A 10,181-nucleotide genomic window follows, 5' to 3' on the forward strand; every position below is an offset into this window, starting at 1 on the left:
GTCCCCACCAGCGATCCAGCGATTACTGAATTGTCCCCACCAATAATTTGATCTCTTCGAGTAAAGAAAAACAACCCGATAGAAAGAAAAAACGATCTGTCAGCGTCTCATTCACCCAGCGGTGCAGAAAGAGTTAAATTACTTCTCTACTGGAGTCCTACGTCATGTGACAAATATGGCCAATGTGATTGGCTGAGCCTTTCAGGGAGCTCTGTTTAGTTTTAGCAGCGGCAAACCTGCGCTGCGAGGAGGACGGCGGCAAAAAGGAAGAATCTGGATATAAGAAAGTGTTTTTCAAAGAAACCTGTAAGTCACTTAAAGCAAAGCTCACTCATAAAATGTGTCCGTCATAATAACGTTACAGGCTATGCTAGGTTTTGGCGCACATCAGTCTAAAATTGTATGTAACCATGAATAACGTGTTTTATAAACTAACTGCACAACATGCAGCACTATTAGTTCTCTCAGTCTCAGAGCAGCATTTCTAATTTTGATTGAAACTGTCAGAAAACAGCAGCCTCGAGCAGCCAGGATATAAGTTTACAGAGGCTGTTAAATAATTTCATCCTAATGGCACTGACATATTCATAGGAATAGTCACGATTTTGCAAATATTCCACCTTGTAGTGCAGTTTGCACAAATTGTTGTAAAAACGCACTCACCCTACAAACATTACTGATGAGTCAAGATCTGCACAAAGTGACAGAAACACTGAAGCAGCTCCACATTTTATTCTTATTGTCATGTATGTCCTATTTGTCAGGTGACAGAAGAACCAACACAAAGCTCAGAGAGTAATGGTGACACAAGATCACAGGTGAAATTGGATGATGACTTGTTGGTTCATGACTGTATTTGAAGCACATGTCTGACTGCATGTATGTGGAGTGTCTCACTGTTGTTTATCAGGTGACAGAGGCAGCTCTGCCATGTTGTAGCTCAGAGGTGAAGAGGCGAGGTCACAGGTGACTGGCTGATGATTTGGTGCTATAGATTAACTAGTATTTATTATCATGACAATTGTCAGGCTGCTTTTAGTCATCCCAGTATCCTCAGTTGAGGCTGAAAGAAGCTTCAGTGCTCTCAGAAAACATGGCTAAAGTCAACAATGACTCAAATGAGATTAAACAATGCTGCTGTATGTCCACCAGGAGAGACTGGACAGTATAGATGTAAAACCAATATGCCAGCAATTTATCTCTGTTAACGAGAGGAGAAGGCATATGTTTGGCTGCTTCACATAGTGGACATTGAGTTGTTGTGTGGGACACCAGTAGCATTAATGTCTGTTGCTGTAACAGTAGCTCATGCTTAGAATAGAAAATCCCAGCTCACTGATCTGATCGGGGCAATAATGTGGCTAAAATGTTGCATAATGTTGCTGAGAGATCTTTTACTTTGTGGCAATCTTAGATGGACATAAACCACCAGGTCATTCAGTGTTCCCTTAGTGCTAATGTATCAGAGATGTTGGTGTAATGTAACTGAAGTAATGTTGTTAAGTCCTTGAACTCATATTCGTTTATTGTCATGACTGTATTTCAGGGCTGGACTGGCCATCGGGCATACCGGGCATTTGCCCGGTGGGCCGCTAGTGATTTTTCGTTTTTATGGGCCAATGGGGTTTTCTTCCTTTTCTTTTTTTTTTTAACGGTATAAATGAACAGTGGTGGATTGGCCAGTTGGTCATGATCAACTCTGGGCTGGACCAATTACAGCCGAGGAGGTCAAACTTTAAAGTCAATGTGAAAAGGAACGCGATTTGTCCCATACTACTTCAGCTAGAAAGTTGCTAATTCAATCATGAAACTGATCAATGATCAGCTGATCGGCTTTTTTCTCTGCATCAGAAAGAGGAAACCAGCGGAGGTCGCATTAAACAATAGCAGCACGTTTAAGCTTGATCAGCTGTTGTTAGCATTTATTTAATATTAATTTCTAGTATCAGCTGATGTTTGCTGGAGCCACAGCTGTAAAGCTGCTGGTCATGATGTCGGTTTGGATATGTGGTGAGAGGGAAACATGAAGATGAAACCAGGAGATGTCCTTACTGAATCATCAGAGCTGAACAGGTGATGGAGAAACAGGTTTACCTTTTAGGTGACATGAATGAGTTGAAGTTATGAGCTGTTTCTGAGAGACAAATAACACCAGGATCCTTTTCTATGTAGCTGACAGCTGGTAACTGTGTAGGGGCGGGTCTAGCAAAGTGTTGCCAGGGGGCTGCCACAAATGATTATTTTGGTAGTCGACTAGTCACCGATTATTTTTGCAATTAGTTGACTAATAAGATCATCATCCGTTGAACGTAAAACGTACAGCTTATTGCACCAGCAGCATCTGCTCTTATATAACTATCATTAGCTTACAGCTTTAAGTGTTTAAGGTATGTGCTAACTAAAAATAAAGACAAGATGATAGTTTATTAAATTTTAATGACATTTGCAGATTGTTTCGATGGAGTTTAATAAACTCAGCCGTCTGCTCCTTGGTATCTAAAATATAACAGGACACCGGAGTAAACTCTCGACCGTCTCACACTTCTGATAATCAGTTGTCCGCTTGACATTTATTCAGCTGTGTAAAAACTATAACTTTAATCTCAGCCAAACCGATTTACTCAGGAACAAATAAAACAGTGAAAAAAGCCAAACAATAACATTTTTAAGTTATCTAAGTGACTTATATATCATGTTTAACCTGAGTAGCGAAAGACAGCGGTGGGTTTGAAGCCGGGAGTCCGGTGTTCTCACGGCTCTAGTGAGCCTTGCCCCCGGCTCGCTTTCGAGCTAGTGGGTAACAGACGTCTCCGAAAATGTCGGAGAGCTTTTGAAAATATGTGGTGTCTTGGTAAACTGAGCAGATATTTGAGGTTTACACAGCTACATTCTCGCCTGAAAATATGTTAAACATTTATTTTGTGACCCAGAAAGAATAATAAGAGTAATATTAAAACCAACTAGCTGCCGCCATTGTTGGAAACTGAGCAGGGCCGCGCTATGAATTCTGGGACACAGCCTTCTTCTTCGGGGTTTAATGGCAGCTGGCATCCTTGTACATGCAGTGCTGCCATCTTCTGTTTCAGTCCGTTATTACACTCTTAAATCCTACTACTTATTCCTGCGTCTTTTGGGATCTTACAAAGCTTCAAACGACGAGTCGACTATTAAATTAGTCGTCGACGATTTTGATAGTCGACGTAATCGTGACTAGTCGACTAATCGTGGCAGCCCTAGTTGCCAGGGGGGCAGGTAGGGCATTAACAGGGAGAGGAGGGGGGCACAAAGAAATACTTTTCTTTCTTGTTCTCATTTAAAATGTCTCACTTTTAACAAATAATTATCTGAATCTTTCAACCAACGTTTTCATCTGATGTCAAATGTATAGAAATCCATTATTGTATTCAGTAAATATCAAGTCTAGTTAGTATATACCCTAGTAGGTTATAGTTTTCTTTACTTTGTTAAGGTACCATCTGTGCAGTCTGCAATTCTGTTGAAGAAAGATGTTGAATCTATTTAATTACTGGAGAAAAATAATAGATTTATGTGCATTTGTTGTATACGTGCATTAAATTTAAATCGGTTTTGTTAGTTAAGCATCTTGAGGCAGAGGGTGGGGGAGTGGTTCCCTACTTTTTTTCTTTGCTGGGAGTTGGCAACCCTTTTAGTTATAGGTATATGTAATTATAAATTAGGTGTTACTGTTCAGAATACCAGAATAGGGAAGGTGGTGTAGGTTTAAGCTTATTATAAAGGCTTTAAAGGATTTAGGACTTTTCCTATAATACCATGGTGGGCCGGTCACTAGTCAAAATGCCGATATTTTGTCCCAGTCCAGCCCTGTTATTTTCCCCTGTTATATTCCAGCGCCAAAACATCAGAATCAGCGAGCTGTCAGCTTTCAGCCCCAACCGTGTCGTCGGTGAGAAAGACTACATCTCACCGATTCTGATCCGTCGGCGCTTTGTGTTTACGTCTCTGTGCAGAAGCGTGTTACTGCTCTCATTTACTGTTTTAAATGTTTGGTGGTTGTTGAAATTCTGTGAGATTTAACCTGAGATTCTGGCGTTTCAGGAAAAATAAATTTAAAAATCGATTCAGGATTTTAATGAATCGATATCACATTATCCAAGCTAGAATAGATTTTAATCGATAAACAAAACCCACTGCTAGTCGACAGTATCGAATGCTGCACTAAGGTCTAGCAGGACAAGCACAGAGATGAGTCCACTGTCAGAGGCCATAAGAAGATCATTTGTAACCTTCACTAAAGCTGTTTCTGTGCTGTGATGAGCTCTGAAACCTGACTGAAACTCTTCAAATATTTTTTTTCTAAGGGTAAAAAATTTTACTTTTGAAGAAAGTCATTAATTAAAGGACTGCTCAGCTTAACGGAGCACTGACCGTCAGGCACTGTAATTATTTATTTGGGACTAACACTAAATCAGATTAAAAAGGTCTGAGGAATTAAACTCTGACTAAGGGCCAGTTGGATGATAACAGGACTGGTTTCTGAGCTCAGGTGGAAAAAGCTCAGTCAGGCTTTCAAATGAATCTAAACATGTCTTGATTAATAAGCTAAAGTGGAAAGTTGCTGCCACACCCCCTCCTCTACCATAGTTGTTGCATTTCAGGAGGAAATGTAATGAGATTACAACCAGACCAGCTACAATTTTCTCAACTGTGTCCTGAAGTCACATAATGACATATACAAGTATATGATAAAGCTTTTATTTCTGGTCCGAGGTCAAATTTTCAAAAAACAAACCAAACAAACAAAAAGCTCAAGCTCAGTTTCAGAACAAAAAACATTTAATCTTAAAAGTACAAACAGGTATTTACAGTTTAAAAAAATATTTTTACAAAATAACGTTATGTTCTGCTTGCATGCAGAACTCCCACAACCATCTGCACTCAGGGTTGACGTGGGCCGGGTCTCGCCACCCGTTCACCTGAGACTCCTTACTCTGTGTCACCTTCCTTTTGTTTCTTCTTCTTCTTCTTTTTCTTTGCGCTCTCCACAACCTGCAGGAAGAAGCCATGATGAAAACACGAGTCACACGCACACTGTTGAAAAATGCAGACAAGCCTCTGTGCAGTCGTTTAAGAGTTTCTTCCTGCTGCACAGTTACGTCACAGACGCACTCACCTGTGCTTCTGGGCCCGTGTCCTCCGCCTCCGCCTCTGCCAGCTTCAGCCTCTTCTCCTTTTTCTTCTTTTTCTTCTCTTTCTTTGCCTCCTCTGCAGACGGTGTGCTGGGTGGCGTTTCACCTTCACTCTCCGTCACCTCCCGCTTCCTCTGCAGATCAGAGCTCAAAGGTCAGCATCAGCTCAGACTACACCTGATTTGAGTGATTACTGTTCGAGTTTACCTTTGTTGAAGCATCGCCCGACTCCCCGGTCGCCTGGGAGACACTGTTTAAAAACAAACAAACCAAAACCTTAAACACTTCCTGCTGAACTCAGAAGAGTGACAGCTGGGGTGGACATTGTCACATGACTGTTCTCAGGCGAGCTGCAGATCAGCAGGAAGCTGAGTGAAGGAGCCCAGACCCGAACATTGCTGTCGCAGACTGACTCCCTCGGAGAGCACGCCAGCTCGGCGAGGGATAACTGTCTGCTTCACCTGCCCGACTTTACCTCACGCTACAGAATCATCTTCAGGTGTTCTTACTGTGTCCGAATAAGAAACGTGCACCTGTCCTCCACTTGGACCCCACCCCTGCACGTACCTGTAGTCGACGTACTGGTCCTTCCAGTCGGCCGGCGTGCTGCCATTGGGCTTGCCGTGTTTGTCGAGCAGCCCCTTCTGAATCAGCATCTTCTTATGACTCGCCTGATTAACAAAAACTCGTTAAACACTCGATCGGGTTATTCGCTCACAGCTGATCAGTGTTGTCAGGCGCACCTTTGGTCCCAGGCCCCATTTGCGGGGATACGTGTCCCTCTCCATGATCACCCTCTTGATCTTTGCCACCACGCCATGGTCACATGTGGATATCACTGCTGTGGTCATCAGCGCCACCGCTGCACAAAAACAAACTGGTCAATGACCCCATCGCTAATTGATAACCTCGATCGAGCAGAGGCGGAGCCATCAGTTATGGGTGATAGATAGCAAGTCATCACGGCCCGAAAGCTGCTGCAGCTACTCAACTCATCACGTGGCTTCACCTGACCAGGACGTGACGGCATCACACACTAACTCACCTGTGCAGATGGCCTCGCCCTTTGTTGTTATGACAACGATATCCTGGTTCACCTCGATGCCGTCTTCATACCTGAGCACACCTGGCAGCATGATCTTGGCTCCGTAACAGATGGCGTTCACCTGCAGACAGATGTTTTCAGTGTCACCTGTGCAGGTAAAATTCAGCAGCTCATCAATGACTGTTAATCTCGCTGACAAACAGGTGAAATACGGCGAGCATCTGCCTGACTTTCACCAAACAGGTGACCTCCACTTTAACATTCACAGTTGTTTTCTAAACTGGGAGGATGGCAAGGAAGACTCACGGCGCTGTCCTTCATCACGAGGCGTTTGTGTGACACAAGCAGCTTCTCAAGCGGGAAGATGACTCGGCGCAGGTACGACTCGTCTTTGTTGTGGTCGAACTGCCACTGAGCGTCCAGCACGTCGTGCATCGTCACCAAATTGTCCTGAAACAGAGATCCGGTGAGTGATGTCATCATTAAGTGCTGCGATGTCATGTCGGCGATACTCGGGTTCGGGGTTTGGACACGCCATGTCCACCACCTCTCCATCGCCGTCTCTGTGTCAAAGTTCAATTGACAGACCTGCACTGAGCAGCGGGCCTGGACTCAACACTTTGAAACCACAGTGACATCACACAGGAAGTGACGCTCACCTTCTCTCCCAGGACCCCTGACCGGACCCTCCTCAGTTCCTGCATCTGGCCTCCAACGCCGAGCATCAGCCCCAGGTGGACGCACAGCGTGCGAATGTATGTCCCCGCCTCACAGCTCACCCAGAATATACCTGCAGGAAAGACGTGACCTGTGACATCACTGCGCCCCCACACAGGTGAAGCGATTAAACGCCAAATGATCGTCTCGCTCACCAAGCCTCCTCTCGGGGTCGTACTCAATGAGTTTGCTCTCGTAAATCGTTCGAACTCTCAGCTGACGTTTGACGGCGGCGATCAGTGGCGGCCGCTGGAACAGAGCGCCCGTCAGCGTCTCCAGCCCCTGCAGATATAATCCCAGTCAGTGGAGGCCACATGACTGGCAGCCAGCCAATAAGAGCTTCAGGAAAACTGTATTAGGATGTTTTTAATCAAAAAGGAGCTTTCTTATGATCGATAAGCACGCCAATCAATACTCGAGCAGATCGATGAGCGAGCGCTTGGCGGCAGGAAGTCTTACCCGGGCCAGAACGTGCTCGCTCTCGATGGCGTTGTGCAGCCGAACTATTCCCACGTACTCTTTACCTGCAATAAACACAGAGAGCAGTGAGGCGGCAGCAGTTTACTGGGCCCACGCCTTGGCGAGGGGCAAAGACGGCGAGCCGGACTACAGAGGTGAACCACTTCCTGTCAGCTGATCATAAACTGGTCACAGCAATTGATCGCTGCAAAGGTGTGACCTGCCACATGTGAACCAATCTTCTGTGTGGCATCACAATGATCACCTCCAACAGGAACAGGAAGTGGTAATCATTACCTGCACTTTGTTGGGACTTGACCAACCGGGTGGCTCGGTCGATGCAGACGATCAGGCAGCCCGTGACCTTCGGGTCAAGCGTGCCGCTGTGACCCGTCTTCTCGACTCGAAGGATCCGCCGGATCCACGCCACGACCTCGTGGGATGATGGGTTTGCTGGTTTGTCAAGGTTAATGAAGCCTGACCTGACAGGAAACAGCAAGTAGAATCAGAGGGGCGCTGGGATGGCGTATTGGTGAGGTGTGTCGGCGGGGCGGTACCTGACATAGTCGTGGATGTTCCTCTTCAGTGGGTTGCTGCCGCTCGGTAACGGCGTGTAGTGCGCCGTCCGGATATTCAGCTTATCAAAGTTCTGCAGATAAAAAACACACACAGAACGTCACTTCCTGTTTGAAGAGCAACACAGCACACTGTCAGGCTCTTGGATATGGGTTGCAGTGTCATATGATCAGAACAGGAAGTCGTCTTGGCAGCGGTCGAGTTGCACCGTTCTCTTGGCGAGGTTCTGTCTGTCGTCCGGCAGAACGCCGGGACGCTGCCAGGACCCCAACCGAGAGGCTCCGCCCCCAGAACGGGAGCAGAAGCACCGACTGCGACTCAAAGGCAGCACTCAGCGAATGGATAAACAGGCTCATCACATCACATGACCATCACTTGACAGGAAGTAGTATGGTGACAATAACAGGCAGACTCAGGTGACCTACCTTTAGCAGCAGTGGCCATTGCGACGTGTCCAATGAGGCGACTTTGGACTCTGGGCGGATGAAGAAGTCCCCGCTCTGCTGGACTTCCTGAACAACAAAAACAAGAAGTTTGTTCACACACTTCACAGTGCCAGGCGCTGAATTGGCGACCTCTGACCTTCTGACTCACCCCAAGATCTTCTTCACTGACTCTCTTCACTTTCTTCTTCTTCTTCACTGACGTTGCTGAAAAACCAACAAACCTGACATCAGGGTGACAATGAGCATGCTCAGTCTGCAGGCAGACTTCTGTCTTTGACCTGCTTTAAGATGATCTAACACAAAAGGTGGGAAAAAAAAATCTGGTGCCAAAATGGTGACGACACGAACTGTAATTATTTCACAGGTTAAATCGGCTCATTCTTCTCTCCCTCGTGCGCAGCTGCACAACCACGTGGCCTCCCTGCCACACGTGGTTGTTAGCATGAAGTGGCTAATACACCGAGCTAACAGGCCTTGCTCAATTGCTCAACTTATCAGTAATCAGGCGATTAATAATCAAGATGTTTAACGCGGCCGCAGATCGATGCAGTGAACTGGACCCGATCGTAATAATCAATTAGTGATCGATCCCAGCAGAGACTGACTGAAAGTGATTCAAACCCAGCTCAGTCGGCACCGAGACCTCCCAGCAGCTCAACCAAACCTGCAGATCGATTAAAATCCGCGGATTGATCCGATCCAGCTCACTGATCAGATCCTACCAACACACGATCCACCTGAACAGTTAAAGTCAGTTTGCGGTTGCACACGTGCTGCACACACGCAGACACACACTGTCACGTGTACCTGAGCTCGAACCGGTCCCCAGATCATCCTAACCTTAAACCCAACAAACAGACTCAGAACATTCACGATCAAAAGGCGTTTTTTTCTGGAAAACGTGTTTTCTGCTTTTTAAACGCAGTTCTGCTCAGTCGAAGAGGCTGCGCGTAGCGAGCGGATGTGCGCAGGCGCGGAGGTTCTGGTTCTGTCCAGTCTCTTACGTGAATTTGATTCTGATTAAAACTAAAAGCTGAAAGTTTGGAAGAGACGAGCCTCGTGCTTACCTTCTGTGTCCGCCATCTTCCGTCGACTGAGCGCGCACCGCGACCCCTTCCTCCTCTTCTCCCCCTGCTCCTCCTTCTTCTTTGGTGTTGGCAGAAGCGGAGGGGTTTACCGCCACCTCGTGGTGTGGAGATCACCAAACGTGTCTTTCATTCCTCGCTTCTTCCAGATTTCAGAAACAGGAGCGACCTGAAGGTCAAAGTTCAGACTGAGTGACTCCCACTGTGACTCCTCCTCAGTGTTACTACATGTCCTGATGGGAAAGTGGACATGTGAGTGAGGCTCCTCCTGTGTGACCAAACTAGGGGTGGGTTTAAAAAATCGATTTCCCGATTCAAATTTTTGAATAGTTTGAATAACGCAATACCGATTCATTAAATCCTGAATCAACTTTTTAAAATATAAATGTACAGAGCGTGGATCGTTCACCCGACGACACGAACACGCTGTCGGTGCACTGCATCACTTCAGCAGCATCAGGTAATGTTCATATGTGGATCAGAGTTTTCTTCCGTTTTTGATCTACTTTTTATTAAGTTTTTCCTTTTTCTACATATAAACAAAAGGAGAAGAGAAGGATTACATTTGTTCTTCCTGACCTTTGGTGTCCAGGTGACTTCATCTGTGTTTAGGGCCAAAAAGAAGAGCAGAGGAAGAAGAGCAGGTAATCAATCAATCAATCAATCAATCAATCAATCAATCAAT

At 45.8% G+C, this 10,181-nt stretch overlaps 1 protein-coding gene and 1 non-coding gene across 2 annotated transcripts; both read right to left on the reverse strand.

Moving 5' to 3' along the window:
• Positions 1-4,842: 4,842 nt before the first annotated feature.
• dkc1 (dyskeratosis congenita 1, dyskerin) lies at positions 4,843-9,523 on the reverse strand. The gene is made up of 15 exons (XM_085342610.1): positions 9,479-9,523; positions 8,560-8,615; positions 8,391-8,477; positions 7,947-8,038; positions 7,687-7,871; positions 7,390-7,454; positions 7,086-7,212; positions 6,873-7,003; positions 6,520-6,663; positions 6,214-6,334; positions 5,912-6,030; positions 5,736-5,839; positions 5,376-5,418; positions 5,153-5,302; positions 4,843-5,028 (listed from the first exon to the last, which is right to left on the reverse strand). The coding sequence occupies exons 1-15, from the start codon at positions 9,492-9,494 to the stop codon at positions 4,966-4,968; spliced, it is 1,503 nt and encodes a 500-aa protein (XP_085198736.1). The 5' UTR covers positions 9,495-9,523; the 3' UTR covers positions 4,843-4,965.
• On the reverse strand, positions 6,096-6,172 carry LOC146611731 (small nucleolar RNA SNORD83). Its single transcript, XR_014904981.1, has one exon. It is a non-coding gene; the product is annotated as a small nucleolar RNA SNORD83 (small nucleolar RNA).
• Positions 9,524-10,181: the final 658 nt, after the last annotated feature.

This window comes from Diplotaxodon limnothrissa, linkage group LG19 (assembly GCF_057381915.1).
Source record: "Diplotaxodon limnothrissa isolate DT_005_m linkage group LG19, D_limnothrissa_male_GT1.1, whole genome shotgun sequence".
NCBI classification, from domain to species: domain Eukaryota; kingdom Metazoa; phylum Chordata; class Actinopteri; order Cichliformes; family Cichlidae; genus Diplotaxodon; species Diplotaxodon limnothrissa.